This window comes from Buteo buteo, chromosome 16 (assembly GCF_964188355.1).
Source record: "Buteo buteo chromosome 16, bButBut1.hap1.1, whole genome shotgun sequence".
Classification (NCBI taxonomy): Eukaryota; Metazoa; Chordata; class Aves; order Accipitriformes; family Accipitridae; genus Buteo; species Buteo buteo.
This window is the reverse complement of record NC_134186.1, coordinates 10,632,856-10,656,379: the sequence shown is the minus strand read 5'-3', so window position 1 is coordinate 10,656,379 and position 23,524 is coordinate 10,632,856. Positions and strand designations below refer to the sequence as shown.

At 49.6% G+C, this 23,524-nt stretch overlaps 2 protein-coding genes and 1 non-coding gene across 10 annotated transcripts in view; 2 read left to right on the top strand and 1 right to left on the bottom strand.

The window, feature by feature from the left end:
* LOC142040230 (USP6 N-terminal-like protein) overlaps positions 1 to 4,128 on the bottom strand; it is an 87,616-nt gene extending 83,488 nt beyond the window's left edge. For all 6 annotated transcript variants that reach the window (XM_075047818.1, XM_075047819.1, XM_075047815.1 and 3 more), the window contains exon 1: positions 4,034 to 4,128. The gene's annotated coding sequence lies outside the window, so the exon portion shown is untranslated. The remainder of the gene's footprint in view (positions 1 to 4,033) is intronic.
* Positions 4,129 to 4,250: 122 nt separating this feature from the next.
* TRNAA-AGC (transfer RNA alanine (anticodon AGC)) lies at positions 4,251 to 4,323 on the top strand. Its single transcript has one exon. It is a non-coding gene; the product is annotated as a tRNA-Ala (tRNA).
* Positions 4,324 to 9,185: 4,862 nt separating this feature from the next.
* RNH1 (ribonuclease/angiogenin inhibitor 1) lies at positions 9,186 to 23,174 on the top strand. 3 transcript variants are annotated; one of them, XM_075047812.1, is made up of 10 exons: positions 9,186 to 9,318; positions 13,043 to 13,148; positions 14,844 to 15,014; positions 16,778 to 16,948; positions 17,612 to 17,782; positions 18,638 to 18,808; positions 19,310 to 19,480; positions 20,422 to 20,592; positions 21,843 to 22,013; positions 22,434 to 23,174. In XM_075047812.1, exons 2-10 carry the CDS (start codon positions 13,063 to 13,065, stop codon positions 22,519 to 22,521), a joined length of 1,371 nt encoding a protein of 456 aa, XP_074903913.1. In that variant the 5' UTR covers positions 9,186 to 9,318; positions 13,043 to 13,062; the 3' UTR covers positions 22,522 to 23,174. The 3 variants fall into 3 exon arrangements, with proteins under 3 accessions (XP_074903913.1, XP_074903912.1, XP_074903914.1); XM_075047811.1 differs by lacking the exon at positions 9,186 to 9,318 and adding an exon at positions 11,323 to 11,390; XM_075047813.1 differs by lacking the exons at positions 9,186 to 9,318; positions 13,043 to 13,148 and adding an exon at positions 13,160 to 13,346.
* The last annotated feature ends 350 nt before the right edge of the window (positions 23,175 to 23,524 follow it).

The following is a 23,524-nucleotide window of genomic DNA, read 5'->3' as shown; positions in this document are numbered from 1 at the left end:
GGAGCAGACAGGGGGATGGCACACGCGCGAACGACCTGGCAGGATGTTGAGCTGGGAAGCACAGCTGGTGCTAAAGCAGACACTTAGGGAGGCGAATCTGCACCGGTCCCTCTGCAAATACCTGATGCTGAGGGTGTCAAAGCAAACCCACAGCTAAGGAAAGCACCCATCAACCTCGAAAAACACAGAGCAAGCACTCAAGCCTGCACACTTGTTTCAGAAATACCCACTGCTACATAGAAGGGGGAGGCGTGTTGCAGCAAACCAGCCAAGACTTCCAACCTCAGCATGGGAGATTATCTTGCATGTGCTAGAAAAACTGCTTTCCATCACACAGCAGCTATTGCACCGCCATGCTAAACGACTGGCAGCATGGCACAAACCAGTGCCTTAAACCACCCCTGCACTACCCAGTAAAACAGACAACTGGGAGTGCCACAGGCTGCCAAAAGCTAAAGGGGATGCAGCAAGCAACACTACCACAAAGCTCCACCAACAGCACTGCAACTTCAGCATCTCTGGGGGCTGTCCTTTGCACAGAGCAGCTGTAAGTTTGTTTAGGTGTGTTTTTTCCCAGTCACCTGCAAAGGGACTTCTCTGTCCTTGGGAGGAAGGGAGGGAGCGCAAGGGGAAGACGCAAGGGGAAGACGGAGATTCACTAGCGCTTGAACAATGTTTGCCCCATGTACGGAGTCCCAGGTGCACAGCACTGCCAAAGTAAAAGATAGCAAGGGGAAAGCTTCTTTGCAGAGTATAGACGTGCTCTTAAAGCAGCTTGAGCTGTGGGAGCTGAACTACTCTCTCCTGTAATTAAAATGCAGGAGAGAAAAGCACAGGAATTACTCCAGCATGGCTGTGAAGGACTAACAGGCTTTGAGTTTCAAAGTCGATCTTGACACACAGTCTTCGGTGAGATTTTAATACTAAAAAAAAAACCAAAACCAAAAAACCAAAAATACTTTTTGCTCTGAGAAAGGATCCTACACAACCCTGTTATTAAACCACACAAGGAGCAAACGAGGGAGGCTGGGGCTGACGAAGCAAGGGTGAAGGCAATCCTCTCTTCCCCCATCCCTGCATTTGCTCTGCCAGTTGCTCTCAGCAACGTAACAATTCAGGGAGGCAGACTGCCCTGTGACAGGAAAAACACATGTAACACCCAGGCGGTGAAATCTCACATCTGAGAGCATCTATGCAAAATGCAGCCTGAAACATTTTTTCCAGCTCCACAGAGTCGACTTCTGCAAAACCAAGCTGATGAAATGCTATCGTTTGCATTGAAGGTGAGATTCACCAGCAGGAGATACTCTCAAGCATCTCCCTATTTTCTGCATATCAGAAGAAAAAAAAAAGCAGCCCGTGGACAAGATTACAGGGTCCTGCAGCTCAGGGTGATGCAAAACAGACAGGAGGCCATCAGAAAAAGAAATGACACACGTGCAACGCTCTTCAGCCTGGCATCCAGGGGAATAGCTTAGGTAACAAAACTACTTTCTTTTTAAAATAACAACAAAGGTAAGGAGCCGTCAGAATTATGAGTCATGCTCCAAGATAAGAAATCATACTGCTGGATGGGTGCGGCTGCTGCTTGTTTGGTTGCTGTTGGGCTTTTTTTAAAAGATAAACATGTCTTTCAGAACATGTTTGTTGGCCAATCTTCCCTCTGCTAAAAAAAAAAAAAAAAAAAAAAAACAAAAAACAAGAAGGAAGCTCACAACCATGAAAATGATAAATGAAAGGCAGGACAGTTTCTGAAGAGCTAAGATCATGCGTCACAGGCCCTTTAAAGTAAGATGCAACATATTAGTATGTTGAAAAGGACAGAAGAGAAGTAAACTTAAAATTCCAAGTACTTTCATAAAATATCATTCAGAGAAGCTTTTAAGCAAACTCTGTAAGAGGCAGAGCCCATTCACAGACAGGAACCTGTCAAGGAAAAGAAATAAATAATTTTTAAAAATCTATTTGTTAATTGTAAATAGGAGTATTTCATCAGAAATTCACCGTCTGGAGGACACTAGCTCAGCAAATGCATCCAGGAGAAAAAGTAACTTGTACATCAGCAGAAGAACTAAGGCAAATCCCTTAGGAAGGGTGTAAAATTGAGCAGAGAGTAGTTTTGAATCCAACAGAACAATGGCTTGAACACAGCCGAGGTAGAAGTACAAAAGTATTGCAGGAAAGGCAACAGTGTAAAGCACGCAGGAGCTCGATGGAGCAAAAGCCGCAGCAGGTCCTGTTGCTCTCTCCAACCTCCCCGCTGCTCAGTGAAATTGGAATAACTTGGGGACAGGCACCACTGCCTGCAGCCCTGCCAGCTCAGCCCAGGACTTTGCTGTTCTCCAAACATCAAGGTGTCAAGCAGCCACCACCAAGGTTATACAACAAAAGTGATTTTGTAATCCCCTTGGTTTAGAAAGCATTTGCATTGGCCTTTGCAGCCATTCTGTTTTCTATTTTCTTATTCAAGAACATCAGAAGGGAAGAAAAGTGACCAAGCACAAGGCAAGGCATTTACTAGAATGACAGATTTTTAACTAAACCCTGGATATCGCCACTGCTAAAGACTGCTTTAAATTAAAGTGTACAGCCCATGAATAGCCTCCTCTTAGCACGGTGCTGGCAGAGAAAGGTCCGAATGCTCTCACCCGCTTTGCTACGCACTCCCTGAGCAAGTGCATCCCCTTTTCCCTCCAAAAACGGGGCACCAAATTCCAGCTGGTCAATGCAGCTCCCCAGAAGGCCCCAGTGCATGCCCTCATCTGCTATATTTTGACAATCACCCAAAGATCCCTGCTCCAGACTCAGCATCTCCTTCCTCATCCAGCAGAGAGCTATTGCCCTTAACCCTACTTCAGCTGGAGTACAAGAGCAAACGGAACCATTTCTTGAGGGAAAAGACCTCATGACTCACCACAGTGCCAGATTTCACTTTTTTGGGTGCTGTTTTTAAAGGAGGTGTCGCAAGGCAAGGTGGGGGGAACCAACTGCAAGCGGCAGGTTAACTAATTCAGGCACTTGAGCTGCCACATCTCCAGCTGCCCCTGCCACCTGCAGGGACCAAACCCGGCCACCCCACCAGCGTTGCCAGCTACGTCCCAGGCAGCAGGTATTTTGGGGGCTGCCCACTGGGCACCCAGGCCATACCTGTGCCCCCCCATGCGTCCCCAGAGAGCAGCAGGGCTGGGGAGGGCAGGTGAAAGCTCACCACCCTGTCCCCTGCAAGGAGCACGCCCAGCTGCTGGGAAGGAGAAGCCTCCCCTAACAGCAACCGAGGCGATCACAGGCAGCTCCTGCGCTGCTTCATCCGGTGGGGGGGGGGGGGGAACCTAGTATTCGGGTTTTGTTTTGTTCTCTTTTGACCTCAATGCGGCCCCACCACGACTCAAAGAACCGCCTCAGCCCCCTGGCAGAGTCTCTGCTGGGTGCAGAGCCCCATGCTCTGACCTCCACAGAGCCCCCCCTCCAAGAACACAGCCTTTTGCAGCACCCCCCTCCAAGCACACAGCCCTTTGCGGCCCCCCCCCCCCCAGCACACAGTCCTTCACCCCGCAAAACGCTTTCCCGTGCACGCCAAGCCCTCTGCAGCCTTCCCGAGGCCCCGTTCGTCCGGCCCTCCGGACACCCCCCCGCACCTCACGCTTTCCCACCCGGGGGTGCCCCAGACACACAGGTCTCTGCAAACCCCTAGATGCTCCCGGGCACACAGATCTTTGCAAACCCCCGCGCAATGCCCGTGGGCACACAGCCTTTTGCAAACCCCCCTCCGGTGCCCCCGGGCACACAGCTTTCTGCACACCACACCGACCGATGCCCCCACGCCTGCAGCCCTCTGCCAACACCCCCCCGCCCCCCGATGCCCCCAGACCCATGCCCTTTGCAACCCGCCCCCCGCCCGGTGCTTCCCCACGCACGCTCCCCTCGGGCTCCGCACGCCGCCGCGTCCCCGGGCGGACCCCGCCGCGCCCCTCAATCCTCTCCCGTCCCGTCCCGCTCCGTGTCCCCTCCGCTCCGTGTCCCCTCCGCTCCTCACCGCGGGGCGCCGCGCGGGCGGGGGCGAGCTGGCGGCCCCGCCGCGCATCCTCCCCGGCGCGCGCCCAGCCCGACCCGGCCCGCCGCCGCCAAGCCCTGGCCGGCGCGCTCCCGCGCAGGCGCAGTAGGACCCACGAACGGGACGTGGAACGGCCGGCGCCGCACGGCGTCTCGCGAGAAGAGAATAGAGCGGCGCCGGCAAGGGTGAGGGGTAGAGAGGGGAATTAGCTCAAATGGTAGAGCGCTCGCTTAGCATGCGAGAGGTAGCGGGATCGATGCCCGCATTCTCCACGCCTTTTCTCCTCGGCTCCTACGTCGCAGCATTCTGTCTGTACGATCCACCGATACGTTTTGCTTTTTTCTTAAAAATCCCTTAAATTCTTATTTGCTTCCTTAAAATTTCTAAAGATACATTTGTTTAACCCGTAGTTAAGGCAAGCAGAGCGCTGCCTGCTGTATGTGCAGCACTGCAAGAGGGCCTTTTGATTTCTCATTTAATATTGGACAAGGCCAGCAATGGGGAGCAGCACCCACTCCCCCCGGTGCTCCCCAGGGCAAGCTCTGGCCCCAGCCCTCACCGGCTCATCCTGTGCGAGAGCAGGAGAGCCCCAGAGATCCCCTCTCCTGGGAGCCTCCGAGAGAGCCAAAACATGCATTTGCCTTAAGTAAATCCAAGAAGGAATCAAAATACCTCAAGGAGGCATTGATGTATGTGCCATTTAGTCAAAAAAAGGGCAAGATTTTTCCCAGTTAATTCATCCAGTTCAAGCAAATATTCAAATTCTTCACACTCTGCTATTATTCTACTGCAACAAGCCACAAGGAGTAATCAAATGCTTTAAAGAAAAAGAGAGCGAATTTTAAAAACTGGAGGTGTATCATGAAAAAAACCCAAGGAATAGGGCTTAGGGAATATTCCCATAGGAATACGCTCTGTTGGCATTTCCATCCCAACCACAAACTGAACTGGAAACCAAAGGTGGAAAATAATTCTGTGGACTTTCTCCCATTCCATGTGTGAAGAAATGACCTTTGTGACAAATTTCAAGGGCAAAGAGTGGAATTCAGCTTTCAAGCTGCTCGCAGCCCCCAGCCTACACCTGAGCAAACTGCAAAACATCCCATCCCCAAACTTCGCAGTGGGCCTGGGGTAGGCTCACCCCTCTGCAGAGCATATGCCTAAGCCCTGGGGTTGTTGATGGGGGAAAGAGTAAGAAACCTTAATATTACTGGGTCTCCTTCTAAAAAGAATAAACCTGGGGAAACTCTTTTTGTCTGAATAAATCTCACGTGCAGAGTATTTGCAGAACAGCACTACTTAGCTATGGTCTTCTGGCACATATATAGCCACACCATACCTCAGGCTCAAGTCACATTTATTTTACTCTTCAACTCCTGCAGGTCTTAGAAAGTCCTTCTAACCCCACTGCCCTTCTTTATAGGCAGCATAGATGTTTAAATAACACAATTCCCAATTAATTCCCAATAGCCCAAAGAACAACTGGATTGAAGAGAGGATGCGGTGGCTTTTCAAAGTAATTATTTGGCACAAATACCTGTGAATTCTCATGGGTAGTCTCATGGAGTCTAGAAAGAGATGTCTCCACCAGCAGTGGACATCCACCAGTCCTTTCCAAGAAAATGGCAATGGCAACATGAAGTCTGAAAAACAGATGAGTGTATGGTTGTTGGGGTTTTTTTTTTTAGCTTGAAGATTTCATTCTTGCCTTTTAAAGCTGATTTACCCTCAGGCTTCTGAGTCCCAGACAAACTCATGAAATAACCAGCTGTCCCTACAATGGTCTTCAAAGCTTCAGCAAACGATTCGAGTCTTCCTGTGCAGGAGGATTGAACAGGGAAGTGAAATCCTTGGCAGTCTCCTGTTTCATCAGCTGCTATGCAGCCGGCATGAAGAGATTGTGTGTGAAATACACTTGTGTCGATGGTCCAGTCCTCTCCTTTTCCCCTCTAGCTTTGGCCTCACCTCAACCCTCAACTCTCAACCCCTGCAATATCTTGGTGATGGAAAACTAAAGGAGGACCATAAATCTGGTCAAACTGATGCTGCATCGCCCTCTGCAGACTGGCAGGCAACAATTGCCAGGGGTTGAGGCAGAAGATGCAGAAGAAAAGCTGGGTTGAGTGAAAAATTCCCCTGACCATGCTTTTTCTACAGGTTAATGCAGTGCAGTGGTTGATGAACGTGTCTGGAAAGCCCCATTTTCTTGGGGTCTCATTTTCACTGGACCCACGGTGAAAGACTGTATACACAGGGATAAAATATTACGCATAGACTCACAACACTATTTCATTATAATGATTCCCACAGCCCGAAAAAATAAAACCAGCATGAAACAAAGAGACCAGCTTTTCTTTTACAAGAACAAGATGACCACATCAGAACAGCTAAAAATTCCTTCTTAATGGCTTTCTTGTGGGAATCTATAATGAGCTGCCACAGTATGGAGCATCCACATGTGTGCGTGCACACATGAAAGCTGGGGTGAGTATTTGCAGAGGAGCCCAAAGCTTGCTCTGCCACCTTGCAGCTCCCAAACACATGCTACCAGGATCTGTTTATTGTCCTTGTCCTTCCTTTTTTATTTTTTCTCCCAAGGCATCAGCTAAGCCACAGCATAGAGTTCTCCACTCCAGCTCCACAGATGCTTTTGCTCCCCAGTGCTTTATCAGCCCGCTGGCTCTTCAGGAATGACCCAAGTTTTGCATTTCCTCCCCCTACAAAGCCTTACTTCAAGTTGCACACAAGCTCAAGGAACAAATGGCTTCCAGCAATGGATCAAGTAGGAGTTAAAACAAGGCTCTCAGTGCAACAACTGGAGCTGGGCACATGCTTATGACTCACTGTTTTGATTGCCATGGCTGAATTTATGTAATGAATTTGCTGGTGGGCATCGCATTGTCAAGTTAGCAAAAGATCTGTCACTACCCTGAAAATTTCATTGTCTTTAATTGCAATTAAGTATGTGGACAGAGGCATCACAAAAGCAGAGAGGACAGAACGGGAAACTGCTAGAGGGGGAAAAGGCAAAACTTTCAGCTTATGCTAATGAGCTTAATTTAAATATCCTTTTGTAAGTATGCTCTAGGGTTATGTGTGTAAATTTAGTTTTAAAATTAAGTCAACTTAAATGCAGAGACACATCTCAACTTCCTCAGGTCCCAGGATGCAAGACCTACCACCCTTGCTGGGTCCATGCCAGCTGTGCCCACAAGTGGCAGGGCAAGGCAGGCAACACCGTGATCTCCCTCCCTGGTACAAAGGCCAAAGGAGGGGGGACGCCCTAAAATAAGGGGAGATAAATTTGAGTGACCTCAAAAAGGACATGGGGAAATGGTGGTAAAGAAGAAGGGAACACATGGCAGATGTCACGGTCAGACTCCTCAGGCAGTCAGATCTGAGTCCGTGCAAACGCCCAAGTATCCTCCATGCCAGGAGTCTTCCACTGTTTCCGTTGAAAGACATACACATGCATTTCTCACCGGTGTTTGCGATTGGCTTTCTCAGCCCCATTTTGCATCGTTTCCTCTGGACTTGTGTGTATCTCAGTGAATAGGACAGCCTGGTCCTGCTTGCTGGGGAAAGGGCAATAGATTTTTCCCAAGATGCCTTTTGTTGTCCCCACAGTGAGGGCAGCCAAAGGGATGACAGGGAGATAGAAGCTGATAGCATCTTGGCATGGCTACCTAGCTTGTAAAGCTAGTTTTTCACCAGCACAGACCAGCATGTAGCAGGTACTTTGTCCAGAGCAGAAGGTCTACAGAAGGTCCACGTGAGATAAGCCGCACCGAAACCTCTAACAAACACTAGACTTTGTCCTTTAGAGGCTCCTGACGTGGGTGGCGGAGCAGGAACCGAGAGCAGTGAGGTGTCAGCAGTGGCTGGATAGGAAATGACACCCTTGCTGTAGAGCTGAATGACAGGCATCTGATTTCAAATTACCTGGTGGACCAGGAGATGATGCTCTTGCCAGCATTCACTTACGTCCTAACACTAGTGGTCTTCCTGAAAGGATCACGCTAAACAAGAAGGGAAGAGGCATCCTTCACCGGCCGCAGCACCCCAGCCATCCTCCTGCCAGGGACTGCCCTGGCAAACACCAAAGCCAGAATTTTGTGCCATCCCCAAGCTCATGGCTGGGGTTCAGCAGGTTTTGGGTCAGACCCAGGGGCACAAAGACTGTTCTAGCAACCCCTTTGCATGGACGACCCTGGGAGAGAATAGGAAAGAGGTGCATCCTCTGGTGTTCAACTCTCTTCTAAGCACTAACGAAGGTGGGTTTCAGCTCTTTGAGCTCTTCTGGTGGTCGGTTCCCATCTCCTCCAGAAGAACAATAAAGGCAACTGGGGAGAAACCTCTAATGCTCCCCCTGGGGTGCAACAAAGGCTGTGCTTCCCAGCCTGTGACGCCATCTCCTCTGCTGGCATCAGCAGCCACAGGAAGGAAAAATGGAGCTCGCCTTCTGCCTCCGGTTCATTTGCAGTCTATTGAAACATTAATTAATCTTCATGCCATTGAGGATGGGGGGAGAAAGCGGGTTACTTCAACCTGCAATTAGCTTGCGATGCAGCTTGAGCAATGGCAGGGTAATCCTTGGGGAGGGGAAAAGTCAACAGGAGTTTGGGAGGAGGAGGTGTAGGACTGGGGGCCCTGCTTGCTGCCCAGAGGCAGTTTTAGGGAGGCATGACCAGGGCTGTTCTGGGGGGACCCTTCCAGGCTGTGTGAGCATCCAGCTCATGCAGGAGCGGGGGGCTGCCTGTGCCGTAGCCCCTGCCAGGGGAGGTTAACCCCCAGGTGAGGTGACACGGAGGCAGTTATGTGCTCAGCAACCCTCCCCATCCAGGCAGGACAGGGCTTGCCTGAGAAATGGAGAAACTATTTGCAAACTCCAGCATCTCTATTCAGACTTTAACACTGTGGTGGCCTCATTTTCGGATGGATCCTTCAATGGCAACTACTCCCTTGCTCTGGGCTAAACCCTGGCTAGTGGCTACATGATCAGGGGTAAGAAGGTAAAGCCGCCTCTATCATCATCAGGTTTTGTGGGATGTTTGCATCATCACTAAGCCAGCTACGAACACATACGGAGTGCGGCTCCACGAGCCTCTGAAGAGCTGCCCTGGGAGGAAAAAAGCCATCACAACCCAAAACTGCTTCTCTCCCTCTAGCAGGCACCATGTGTACAACAGCAGAGGTTGCATGGTAACGGCAGCAGGAAGGCGTCAGCTCTGCCCTCCTCGCTCCCGCAGAGCGCCGAGAAGAGCGAGGTACGTATCAGCAGCAAAACCGGGCTCTTAAACTCCCTGAACTTTCCCTTCTGCTTACCGGGGAAGAGCGCATAGCGATTTTAAAGCTGTGCATCGCAGAGGCTGCTTTGTAGGGAACGGCTGGTTGTGGTTGTGCTTAACTGGACTGTTGTTTGGGCCAGGGGGATGGGGTTTGTAGGAAGAAGAAACCAGGGGAGACACTAAGATTTGGGGGGGGGGGGGGGGGGAAGAAGGGAGGAGACTCAGTATGTTGCCTAGAAAGCTCTCGGCACTTCAAAACCTGTATTCACTCGGTCTTGTGAAAGTCTGAAAGAGCTTTTACAGGGGCTAAAAGTACTGGGAAACAATAGAGAGACAGGGAGTAGCTGGCAGCCGGAGGAGGAAGCGAGCTGAGCGATGACGAATGCCTTCCAGCCCCAGCCAGGCACTGGCACCCTTGCTCCTGCCACGCCACGGGACAGATGTGCCAGCAAGGCGCTGGTCACTGGGCTCGGGTGGGCGCAGCGGCATGGGGAAAGCCTGGGGAGGGTGGCAGTCATCACGGCAGCAAAACTCCAACGTGCCCATCCTCCATTGCTCTCGTGACTTTGTCTCAAACAGCTTAGAGGAGAGGCCTTTGTGCCGGCAAGGTGCGGCTCCTCTCGCTCGCTCGTCAATGTGTTGTGCTAATGAGGGAGACAGAATACGAGAGAAGATGAGTCATGGATAGGACTGGTGAAAGGGGTGGAGAGGGGGGACATCCCAGGCTCTCCAAGCTGGGCCCCATATGCAGCCGCCTGGCAAGCTGGAAGTCAGGGAGATGACTGAGGAATAGAAATTTTTGTTGTCGTTCCCGGTTCAAACAGTTCCCGGTTCCGACCTCCCTGGGGAAGTACAAGGAGGGGGTCCTGTCCCCCCTGGCCAAGACCCTCCCATGTTGCCTCTCCCCTGGGTGACCTGCCTGCATCCCCATCATGCTCTAGGTCCCAGCATGGGGCAGAGGTTGCCCTCCCAGCCTGGGTGGCACACCTTCCCGTTTAATATTTGATCCTCCCATCCCTTGCGCAGCCCCTTGCTGCAGGGACTTCCCCCTCTTCTGTCTTGTTTCCTGTGTATCCCAGTGCTCCTGCTCTGCGGGGTGGGGGTGGGGGGGAGATAGTGGTGGATGGGAAAAAGGGGCAACAGGGGAGTGGGGGAAAAGGGAAAGGGAGGAAAAAGAGGAGGAGAAGAGGGAAGTGGGGGAGAAGATTAAAAGGGAAGAATGAAGAAGGAGAGGGAAGAAATAGGGAAAGAGGAGGGAAAGGGGAAAAAAGGAGGGCAGAAGGGTGGAAAAGGAACAAAAGAGGGAAGGGGGAAAGAAGGGAGGAGGAAAGGCAGAGAAAAGAGGGATGTGGGGAGAGCACAGGAAAAAGAGGGAAGGGAGAAAGCGGGAAAAGGGGGAAGGAAAGGAAGAAAAAGAAGGAAGAATGAGGGAAGGTGAGGAGTGAGAAAACAGAGGGAAAAGAGAGGAAAAGCAGGGAGGAAAAAGAGGGAAGCGGGGAGAGCACAGGATAAAGAGAAGAAAGGGGAAGGTGAGAGGGAAAAGGGAGGAAAAAGAGGGAAGTGAGGAAAACACGGAAAAAGAGGGAAGGAAGAGGATATGGAGGAAACAGAAAAAGAAGAGGGAAGGGGAAGAAGGGAGGAAAAAGAGAGGGAAAAGAGTAAGAGGAGGGAAAAGGGGGGAAGAGGGAAGCAGGGAGAAGTCGGGCAAAAAGGGAGAAAGGGAAAGGTAAGAAGGGGGAGAGAGAGGGGAAAGGGGGAGAAGTGGCAGAAAAAAGGGGGGGAAGGGAGGGGAAAGAGGAAGAAAAGGGGAGAGAAAGAGGAAAAAGGGGAAGAAAGGGAAAAAAAGGGGGGAGGAAGAAGGAAGAAGGAAGAAGGGGACAGATCCGGCCCCGGCCCCGCCCCGCTCGGCTCCGCGCCGCCGCGCCCGCGGGGCGGGGCGGAGCCGAGCGGGGCGGGGCCGGGGCGGGGCCGGGCGGCGGCGGCTGCGCGGGCAGGCGGGGCGGCGGTGGGAGCTGCGGGGCCGGGGAGCGGGGAGAAGGGAAAAAACTCGGGTGAGTTCTGGCGTTAGGCGGTAATCGTGGTGCAGGTAACGGGAGGTGGGAGAGGAAGAGGAAGAAGCAGCCGCCTTGTCAGCAAGGAACAGCGGCGGTGGCTGGCGTGGGACCGAGCCTGTGCCCGGAGATAGGGAACCCCCCTCAGCATGCAGGAAGGTGCAGAGCTTGGGGGGCGGGGGGGCTGGGAACCCTTTTTTGATCCGAGAGAGGTAAAACAGGGAAAAAAAAATACAGTGAGCAAAGTCGGGAGGCGTTTGCTACGTTACACAATTGGTTTCCTTTGATCTGTTCTCGCACTTATTTGCACTGGTTTGGGTCGGCACTGGTTTTTTAACACCGCGTGATTCAAGCCCCTTTACACGTGGGGCTGTGCTGCGAAGCCTGAGGATGTGGTCCGTGACTCTCACCTGACATTGCTCTGCTTCGGGTTCGGGAGGGGGGAGGCCAACTGCGTGTAGGGGAGCTCTGCTAACGCTGTTCTCGGTGTCCTGGTTTCCTTCGTGTGTTTTAGGTGTGCGGGCTCAGCACCTCTATCGTCTCGTGACATTGCCTCTCCCCGTGTGGGTGAGGGATTTATTGTGGGCAAAACCTGATGTGGGCTCTGGTACTGAGCTCACCTCTGTGAAAAGCCTACTTTGGGATAACCTTTGATTTTATGGTAGGAGGAGGTAAGCGAGATGGAGGAAGACAGTGATAAACCGTAGTCGGTAACGCCTGGTAGTTTGTTTTTTTACTGTTCACATTCCAATGTGATAGCTCAGGAGATTTTTTTTATTTTTTTTTTAGAAATACCCTGTAGTCTGAGTCATGTTAGCAAGGCCAAGATGGCAAGACTGCATTTTGTCACCTACTGGAGTGCTGCCCTTAATACTATCCCTTGTAGACTCAGACTAGAGTTCAGCTTTTGGCCTTGGCATATTTTTGTGCATGTTTAGCTGGAGCTGCTCTGCAAGGCACTGTGTTTACATCAGTTCAGAAATGCAGTTTGACTGCACAGCAAAAAAAAATTCCTGCTTACCAGCTTCTCTGTTCTTGGACTTGCCCAACCAGAGTGACCATTCAAAGCTTGGATATCAAATCGTGGAGAAACGCTTGTCCCATCTGCCTGGGTTCCACCTCTCGCATACAGACGTGTGGCTGGCAGGATTTTTAATCTGAGCCTAGGCAGTTCTCATGCTAGTCTTCCTCATTCACCTTTACTCTCTCAAAAATACCTTAATTTTAAGTATAGCTTGAGGTCCTGCAATCAATCAGGTGTGGCATATTGGTAATACTCAGCAGCTGCATGGCTCAGTAGTGCAATAGTGAGAGAGTAGCACCAGTGCCTCTAAAAAGCTCATTCTGGTTAAGCTCCCTTGGAGAGGGAAGGGGAGTGTCTTACTCTCATGCAAGCAGCCTTCAGATAACAAGCTGTTGCCATATCTCTCTGGGATCTGTGTGCTTTTTGCCTCTCAGAGTCCCAGACAAAACCATTCCAACGCTGCTGGCTCATACTGGTGCTTGCAGCAGGCTGGTGTTGGAAAAACACAATCTGTTTTCTTTGCACAGTGTAACTCGTGGCTGAGAGCTGGGGGGGGGGTGAAGAGGATTGATGCTTCTCAGTCAATGAAAAAAAAAAGTTTGAATTTTTATTTTTTTTTAATTTTCAGATCTTACCTCACCTGTCAAAATGGAGCTTGACATCCAGTGTGAGGAGATGAGCCCATCCAGATGGGCTGAACTTCTCTCCACAATGAAATCCTGCAAAACCATCAGGTAGTAACTAGTTGCGTATCATCCCTTACAAGTAAGAACTGTTGCGTTCCTCTCCTGTGTTTTTCAGCTGCAGAACTGTTGACCTGTGACTTAGACATTGCACAGTTACAGGAATGATTCTACCTATTTTTATCCAGAAGGTTAATTTAAAGGGGAGGAGAAAACCCCCACCCTCTTGCAAAGTTTTTTCAGCTACAGGTAAGCATCCTTTGGTATGAAGTAATGCTGTCCTTGTTCTGTGGCGTGCCGTAGAACTCAGCTAGGTAATGTGGTTATCTAAACATTTGACCACTATTTTGGTAATTCTGTCTTTCTCCCTCAAGAGAGGGAAGACATCTCTCTGAGCTCATTAGATTGCACACTCTCTGGGCTGCAGGTCAGATGCTGTCAAGTAACTGTTACTTAATAGTCATGCACAAGCCACATAGCATCAGCTTTTAATTCTTCACTTGGCCTTCGAAAGTACCTGCCTTGTGTGTTGAGGGAACCATCTCCTAGAGTGTAAGCTGTAGGACAAGGTTCAGAAGAGTTGCTCCTGCACTCTTCCCCCTCTTCTGGTTGGGAATTCACAGCCCACAGGCTGGCATTGCCTTGCTTGGGCTGGAGAGGATAAGCCACTCAAGCCAGCGATGGCTTGGAGGATATCAGGCAGGTTGAAAGTGACTTGCTTTTGTTTTGCAAAGGAGCTTTTTGCAGGCAAGCTTCACGGGCCTGACTCTGACTTCCCAAGGTCTGCCTTGGGTGGCAGAAGGCAGTGGGATGGTTATCTGCTGGGTAGAGGCTGGGCTGCTCAAGATATAGTGGATAAGAGTGGCTGCGGCAGGGATTGTTAATCGGTGTTGAACGTGATTGCATTGGGAGCTAAGTCTTCTTGCCAGAGGGAGGGAATAAGCCTACTAGAGCCTCGGTTTTCATAGGGCTGTCTAAGGAGAAGTGACCAGGCAACTTTCGGCAGTCCTGGCTGTGGCTGTGCCTGGGGCTGTAGGGTTCTTCATGACACCTCCCTTTTGCCCCATGTCTTTTCTGCCTCCCTGTACACGTCCCTGCCTGTCCTGAGCTCCCAATCCTTTCCTGGCTCTCCTTCCAATTCAACTCCCCCTCCATCAATTTAGCAACAGCTAGAAAAATGCTGATGTCCAGGGGGAGAAGCCACTGCCGTGCTGCAAACTCGCGATTTGTGTGCCGAGAGTCGTGCCGGAGACATGCAGGCTGGCATGACTCACCTACATGAGACCAAACTGCCGATGGATGTCTCTGGGGCTGGCTGAAGACCCAGCTTGGCTGGTCTCAGTGCAGAACCAGTCTGACAGCCTGTAAGCTGGCCTCTGGTTAGAGGTGGCTTCAGACACCAGGCAGCTGTTTGCTATCAATGTTTAAATGAAGGTGCATCCTCCTGCTGAAGCCCTGCCACGGAGGGGGGGATGACTTGAGTCACGCACTCTCTTCTGCACAGCTCGGAGGTGGTGCGTGGCTGGGGGAACTGCCGTCCAGCCCCTCCTGTGCTGCAGCCCTGCAGAGAGAGCACATCTTGGTTTGGGCCATGCGTCACCCAACAGGCTGCGCACATACTTACAGAAGCATCCCAGGCACCACAGAGGAGTAAATTGTCCACTTTGCTTCCATGGGGAATGCTCCAGCCAGGGAGAACAGAGCAACCCTGAGGACTAAAGTGTTCCTTCTCTCCTTCTTTTTCAGGCTGGATGACTGCAATCTCTCCAGCAGTAACTGTGAGGATCTCTCCTCCATCATCAATACAAATCCATCCCTCACAGAGCTGAACCTGAACAACAACGAACTGGGAGATGCAGGCATTGAACACTTATGTAAAGGGTTGCTGATGCCAAGCTGTAGCCTACAGAAGTTATGGTAAAGCCCCATTGATTGCCTTGCTCTAACATGCTTGCAGTCTGCTGCAGGTGAAGTCATGAGGCAAACTAGTATGTGATGGTAGTAAGAGCCGTGCCAATGCACCTCAGCAATTACCTAGGTCAGATGGTTGGAAAACCCAAGTAGTTTTTATCTAAGTGGTATATTTATTGGAAGACTCCAGATCATCAGTCTGTCTTCCTTTGTCTTCCAGCACCGAGGGAGGGACAGGTAGTGTTTTCCCAGCCAAGTGAAGGCTTTCTGGGGACTTTCTTTAGAAGAAGTAGCACATCTTCCCCCAGCCTTGGCAGCTGGATTATCTGTTTAGGCCAGTTTAAACAAAAGGATGACCACAGAGGGCCCCACTGCCATCAGCACATACCTGACATTTTGACAAATGCATTTTTCAGAGGGCTCTTCTGCCAGGTGTAAGCACAGCGTTTAGCATCTGGTCCAGTTTGCTTGCTCCTTTCTCTAGGAACCAAACAAAAGGGAGTTCTTGTGAGCCTTGATGTTTCAAGAGCTGTCAGTCTTTCTGCACTCTACCAAACTGGCTCTGCCTCAAGCCTTGTCTTCTCAGCTGAGCAGGGCCAGCTTGGCTCAAGACAGCATGCTTTGCAGAGGCACCAGCACTAGCGTTAGTGGACTTCCCTCAGCAACCATGGAGCAGGAGCTTTAGTCAAAGCCGGTGGCTGCTGCCCCTGCTCCTCAGTGACCCTCAAAGTGATGCTACCTTCTCTGTCCAGCACCTTTTCTGCAGGGTACTGGAGTCCTCCAGCTCCTGAGGTGGGTCTGGGATCTTCATGACACTACCTTGTGAAAATTATTTGCCTTGTATATCAGATATGCCTGCTTCAAAGTCCCTGTGCCCCTGCAATGAGGACTTGCTGACAAATAGAGCGAAAGTTGATGGTGAAGCTAATCAAACTGCAACTTTCTGATGGGCCTTCAAGAAATAACTGTGATACTCTGTACTGGAAGACTAACACAAGTAATTTTTCAGAGAATTTGTCCTACGCTTCAAACTTCTCCACATGCTTAAGTAACAGCCTGGATTAGGCTGTTTTAGTTGTATAGAAACATAATTGCCCATTTTGGCATTCTGGTGAGGTGCCTTAGGGAACAAAAGAGCAACCAAACCCATGTCAAACTTAGTACCGCCATGCACAACACCTCTCCGTTGCCGGGAATTCTTGTCCGATAACTCTAAACGCCCCATAGCAATACCAGCATGGTTCCTATATGACCAGCCTGAGTGCTGAAGGATCAGCTTCATAGATCCTTCCTGTAGTATACCATTAGATTTCTAAATGATATCCAGGGATTTAAGCCAAGTTGAATGAGATTTTTATTTTTAGCTACTCTGGATCACATTTCCAGAGGGGGCAAGAAATTGTAAGATGCCGTTGCTTTATCTCTGGGATAAGCCTCGTGATGATTAAAACACTTCTATAAAGCAGATGCAGTTCTACTTAATGTAGGGTGGATCCATCTTCTTCTAGAGGCGCTATATGAGCGATTACACTGAAGGAAGCATGGGAGCTATTGTTCATGCTACAGGTATAATACTAGCTGATAAAATATTTTGGCACACTGGTAAAATAGCAGTACTAACCTGGACATACTGTGTTCTAGAGGGTTACGCACTGTTAGTGCCATGGCATCCTTTCCAAGCTCAAACCCTAGCAGATGTGTCTCTCTGAGAAGAGCCTCTGTAATTCTGGGGGTGCACTTCCCTCACCCCGGTTGCCTCTCTCCTTCAGGCTGCAAAACTGCAATCTGACAAGTGCCAGCTGTGAGACTCTCAGCTCCGTCCTCAGTGCACAGCCATCCCTGACAGAGCTGCACGTAGGTGATAACAAACTGGGAACTGCTGGAGTGAAGGTGCTGTGTCAAGGGATGATGAACCCCAACTGTAAGCTGCAGAAGCTGCAGTAAGTAGTCACTGGGCTTTTTTGGTCATCAGACAGGTCATGCTTGTCTTTCTCTTGAGAAAAGCAGGAGTTTTGTTGCCAGATAGGAATTTCTTCTTGTTTTATCTGAAATTGTGTCATGCTTATTCATGCTGATAGGTCTTGTGGGTTTGTAAGAGCTGGGTGTCTATTCCCAGAGGCTTTTTTTAGCCCTCCTGGCAGTGGTGGCTGTTAATGCAGGACCTCTCAGACACCCAGGAAAAGTCTGATTCTGCTGCACTTAGTCCTTGTTTTACAGCTGAGTGGGACCCAGGTCTATTTGCAGCCCCCATCTCCTCCCAGGAAGGTTCAGTGGTGAGGCTGTGTGATGTGTTGCAATGCAAAACTGAGTTGTGTGTTCAAGGCATTGGTTTAATGGAGGACTAGCGTAAAAATGGGGTGGGTAATTAGTCTTGCTAGTGTCCTCTGGGGTCTAGTTTAAGAATTAATGCTTACTGAAATGAGCAGGGAGACGCTGTTAAAAACTCTTATGGTTATCTCTGTTTTCATGCGTTGCGTGGTCTCAACTCATGTTGGCATGTTTTCTGCCCTGGCTAACACACACTTTGCCCAGCTGATGTCTTGCGGATAGCGGGATGTGGTGAAGACGGTTGTTTTACCCCTGGACTACTTCTCTTCTCGCAGGCTGGAGTATTGCGAACTCACAGCTGATATTGTGGAAGCTCTCAATGCTGCTCTGCAAAGCAAGCCCACCCTGAAGGAGCTCAGCCTGAGTAACAACACACTGGGAGATACAGCTGTAAAGCAGCTGTGCCAGGGACTGGTGGAGGCAAGCTGCAACCTAGAGTTACTACAGTAAGGAAGAGCTGGTCATCTCTAACTGCAACTAGTCCTGCTGCTAGTCATACCATCCATAAGACAGGAAAAATTATTGTCAGGAATGCCTGAAATTCAGGCCAGATTTTTTGCTGGCTCAGATTGCTGTAACTGGAAACTGCAAGCAAATGTCTGGGCCTTTCAGTTTTGGGGTTTTTTTGACCTTTTTTTTAGCATGTGAGTCTGAGCTCACTCTTCTGCCTGTTGGTACAGTGTGAATGTGTACCCCACATAAGGGGTGCAATTACAAGGGGTGACTGCTCGCCAGTATCTCGGAGCAGAGGAGCAATCACCCTCAGTGGCTCCAATTCTTACCCTTGAATTACCAGCCAGATGAGTATATTTATTCAGATCTCTTTTTTGCTTCAAACCAGAGATGCTGGATTTGGCCTCCTATCTGGTGTAAAGCCTGTGAAGGGGTTTAGGGGAGAAGCCCAATTCATTTTATCTTGCCCCTGTAATTCAGCAGGGGTTGGTTGCCAGGGACTCACTGTGTGATACACCCAAAAGTTCCTCGTAAAACAGACAGTCAATATAAAGGGGGAGTTTGGTAAAAACGATCCTTGCATTAATGGATGTGAATGGGTAGGTCAGAGTAAAAGTGCCCTGCAGCCTTGCGGAGCGCAGGGGCAGTGTGTTGCCTCACCCAGAGCCTGTCTAGGATACCTGTATCATCTCTGACCCTTGCAGGGTCTAGCAATGCCCAGCTGAGCTGCACTGGTTTGCAGCAAGGAACCAGCCTGTAGACCCTCCTCAGTCTGAACTGGGGGCGTTGGGGTGTATTTAACACAGAGGGTCTGGAGGAGCAACTCCAAGTGTGCTTTTTTTCTGCAGCCTGGAGAACTGCGGCATAACCAGCGATAGCTGTCGGGAGATCAGTGCTGTTCTCAGTAACAAGTCATCGCTGATAGATCTCTCCGTGGGGGATAACAAGATTGGGGACTCTGGTCTGGTTCTGCTGTGCCAAGGACTGATGCATCCTAACTGCAAAATCCAGAAGCTATGGTAAGAGTAGGCAGAGGTTACTTAAATCCCTCTTGCAGCCTCTGAGCTATCTATGTTGTGCTGCTGGTTTGCTCCTAAGCAGAAAGTTTCTCAGTTACACCCCCTAGTGAAACAGGAATGCCTCTACTGTAAATTAGTTACTTCTGAAAACTGCGTGACTGAAAACACCGTGAATGAGCAGGACCGCACTGAAATCGCTTGGGTCAAATTCTGGGGAAAGGGTGAATGAAATTTGTGATGGTGTTGTCTTGGCTTCCTGTTGAGTTATTTGTCTACTAGAATTGCATGGTCCTATTTCTTTTTTTGTGCTACAAACAGAGCTTTTGGTGCAACGGATGGGAAAGTAAGGAGAAAGCTGTGTGGTATGATGCATGAATAGGTTTTGTAACGGATAGAAGAAAATGAGATGATGTAAACAGAAATTCAGAATACTAAAATAGGACTCTGTTTTCTAATCTAAGTCATTCTTGGGCCAAAATAATGTTTTGTTCTTCCCTGCAGGTTATGGGACTGTGATCTCACAAGTGATAGCTGTAAAGATCTCTCCAGACTCATCAGTACAAAAGAGACCCTCACAGAGATCAGTCTGATAGACAATAACCTGAGGGATTCGGGGATGGAAATGCTGTGTCAGGCGCTCAAGCATCCCAAGTGTAAACTCCAGGAGCTATGGTGAGCTGCTGTTAAGTTTCACATACCCACTGCCTTCTTTGGAGACCCCACTGAAGAAAGATGTGGATGAAGTAATGCCCACCAGACAGATCCTCAGTTGCGATGGTTCCATGAACAACTCATGCCAGTTGTTACCTAAAGGATTTAGACTTATGGAGCTAAAGGGATTTGCATTTCTAAACTTGTAGACACTTTGAAGTTCTGCCCCATAGTCATCCTATTATAAGCAATAGGAGACCAAGCATCACTTGCAGAGCTTCTGTCTAATATATTTTATCGTGCAACAAATGGCAGCTAAGAGACTTTTGAAGTTTGAAAAGCTTCATATAATAGCAAAATGAGTGCTGTGATCAGATATCTCGGGTTCTTCACTGGATCCAAGCTCTCTCATTGATGAGCCAAAAGAAGGCTCTAATGACATAAACTGTTCTCAGCGTCCTCTCTGCTGACAGTGTTACCTTTTAGGCTAGGATGATCTGGTATCACGTGGCCAGGAGAGGAAAATTGTTCTTCCACACAGAACTTGAACAAGCAGCACTTGAATTTTCCTACATTGCAAGTTCAGCTCCAGCCCCCAGCTGCATTCTTCCCCTGCACTGGTGGCCTGGGAGTTGATGAGGTGCCTCAGGAGTGCACAGTGGAGCTGAGAGTGACTCTGAGAGCGGCACACTTCATCTCTGATGATTCTTATGCTTTATGGGCATGTGCGTTTCCTAGGTGCTTGCTCCGAGACAGACATCCCAAATACAAAGAGTGGGAGAGGTGCTGCTTAGAAAGGATTGAGCAGACGGGGGGTTGAGAAGAGGACAGTGATTGTGGGAAGGCTTTGGTTCCTCTATTCCCACTGTCTGGGCTCCTGTGAAGCAAATGTGAAGAAGTGAATGGTGCCTGTTACTCTTTAGATTCCCCTATCCAGATCTCATGTCACTTTTGCCTTGCAGGATTAGGGAGTGTGGGCTCACGACCGCTTGCTGCAAGGCCGTCAGCTCTGCTTTCAGCGTGAACAAGAGCTTGAAAGTACTGCACATGGGCGAGAACAAGTTGGGAGATGCAGGTGTTGAACTTATGTGTGAAGGGCTGCTGCACCCCAACTGCAACATCCAGTCCCTATGGTAAGGTGCACACTCAGAAGTCGTCTTCTTTCTTGCTGTGTTACCCTTCCAAGAACGGCATGCAGAGAGAGGAAGATGGCAATAGATCATAGCATGGTATTTTTTTGCTCACGTGAAACAATTTATACCACACACTGATGTTTAACTAGTCCACTAGCAAGTAAATGGGAGCTACAAGTGCTTCCATGTATCTTGTCACTCATGGTCTCTTGCAAGTGCAGGCTGTCACCCATGCGAAAGTGCATTCATAGCCATCCACAGGTGCTCTCCCAAGTGCAGAACTGAAAGTGCATGTACCTTCAGGATCTAAAGCAAAGTGTGGGGAGGCTGGAGGGATCTTGCTTTGTTCTGTGAGCTGCTTGCTGTAGAGCTTCCTGTGCCCTTCTCTGAACTTGCCCACAGGGCCTCTCTCAGGTGGGACACTGAGATGGAGAAACTGCTGGTCCAGGTCTGGCATGTTAATTCTCGTGCCTGCCAGCTGCAGTGCAAAGCCTGCCTGAATTCACCAGTTGCCTCCTGCTTCCCATAGTCTCTATGGGTGCCAGCATAAGCGCTGGTCCAGCAGTAGGAGCAGGAGGCCAGTTGGAGCATCACCTCCAGCCCTGTAGTGGGATTCACCTTCCCCATCTGCCCGTTGCCTTCCCAGGCAGGCACTGAGCTCAGGACTGGCGTGGCTGTGGCCTGCGTGATGCTTGGGGCACCATGCTTGTCTCCTCCGTGCCATTTGACAGAAGCCAGAGCTGTGCTCCAATGCCTGAGACTCGCAGTGAGTGAGTTGAGCAGATGAGTCGTGGGAGACATCAGTAAGACTTGAGGTCTCTGCCCAGAAAGATGTGTTTGCTGACCAGTTAAAGCTACTTGTCTCTCAGCTGAGAGGCCTCTGTTGCCCTTTCTAGAGAGATGCTTGCAAGTCTCAACTTTAGAGATGATTTATGATCAGTTTAAATCAAAGAGAAGATTATGCATGATGTTGAAGTTGGGAATATCTTCTTAGGGTTCCTTCTCCTCCTGCAGCCACATGTCATTAAGCTTTAGGGAGGACTTTTAGGTGTTCAGTAGTCACCACGAGAACGGCTGTCTCTGTGGGAAGACCACGGACCAGCCCCCACTGATGTTTTGGAGATGCCAGCCTAATGGGGATCTCTGGTCCATGCAAGGGATGTCTGTGCCTGTTGCCCGAGAGTGGGCTGATGGGCTGGTTTCTGGAGCCAGTGCTTACGGCACTGGCCTCTCCCTCCTCTTCCCTGCAGGCTGGGTAATTGCGATCTCACGGCAGCCTGCTGTGCAACCCTCACCACTATCATGACTAATAAGCAGTGCCTTACTGAGCTGGACCTGAGCTACAACCCTCTGGGAGATGAAGGCATCAGGAAGATCTGTGAAGGTTTGAGGAATCCCAGCTGTGGCGTGCAGCAGTTAATGTGAGAGCTGTTTGTGGTCCTGCTTGTGTTCTTCCTGGGAGGTCCTGGGGGCTGCAGGGAGGGGGCCGTGAGCACCAGCTCTCTGGGAATTGCACCTGAGGGCAAGTGGTGACCTGGAGTGGGGGTCAAATGCCATCTGCATGTTGCAAAACACCCCCTTGTCCCTTCCAAGTGACGTGACCACAGTGCCTGGATCTGTTTTGGTCCATAGCGCCCAAGAGCAAGGGGAAGGTGCTGCTGGGGAGGGAGTAATAGGGTCCGATGTTGTAAGGCATGTTTCTGGCTGTTGGGCCAGACTCTCAAACCTAGACAGGGCCCTTCCTGTTATATGATCTTCCCATACCAGCCATTTGTGCATCTTTCTCTTTCCTTAATGGGAGGATGCTTACTAAACCAGCTTGTCTTTTTGTTTGGGTGCAGTTTGTATGACATTTACTGGAGTCCTGAAGTGAATGATGAACTGAGAGCCCTGGAAGAGTCTAACCCTGAAGTGAAGATCATTTCATGAGTGGTGACTGCCTGCAGAGCAACGTCAAAGCAACGTCCTTTTCTTAATCTGAACTTTTTCATACATAAAGCTGATTAACTGAATAGAGAATTTGCTTGTACCAAAAATGTTTGTTGATTCCCTGAGTGGGTGTCCGGGGAGCTGATCAACCTTCTGTGCATCTCCGGATGTACTAACTCCGAGGCTCATGAAAGCGTGGTACTTTTTCACTGCAGCATTAGTACCCTTGAAATAAACAATTACTGGGCATCTTCTAGAAGTGGGTCTCTACCCTTTAGGAGCTCTTTAATCCTATAATCCTTTCTAATGCATTAGTCAGGCTTTAAAGGGAGCTCCTTTCCAAAGGCAGGAGAAGAACTACCTACTGTATTATTACTGGGTGGTGCTTTTGCCGGGTCTCTGGGGAAGGCTCTCTAAAAAAACAAATGGTTTTTAATCTAAAATGGAGCTCTCCCCTGCCTTTCCCTAGAAGAGTTCTTGGAAAAGCAGTGGTGGCCAAGGCACTAGAGAAGAAAGAAATGAGCAGCTTATCAGCTGCATAACTTGAAAATTGGTGTCCCTTGAAAAGTGATTTTCCTACAAACAAAAGATGCTGTGTGCATTTCTGCTAGTATGGGAAATGATTAAATGGTTTGATATGTTTGCTCTGGCAAGAGTGGTTCTACAGGAACTTTATTGAAGTCTGTTTGCAAATAATTAAATGCTTCATTTTTCTACTTAGAAAAATATGATATATCTGTATATTTCTACTTTAAGACCAATCCATCACTTCTGAACTACAATACTACTAATACCTTGTTTCACATGTTTGCTTTTGGTAAGTTCCTAGCTGAGCCATGTCAGGAGAAGATCTTGGTCAAGGCCTTAGGTGGACAGCAAGCCTAGGAGACGTTCCCCTGGTTTCAGGGGATGCTGACTGGGTTTTCTTGCCCAGTCAGAGTTTTAATAAACCTTGTTCTAAGGAAAAATGCAGCTGTTGCACACCTAAAACACAAAAGAATGA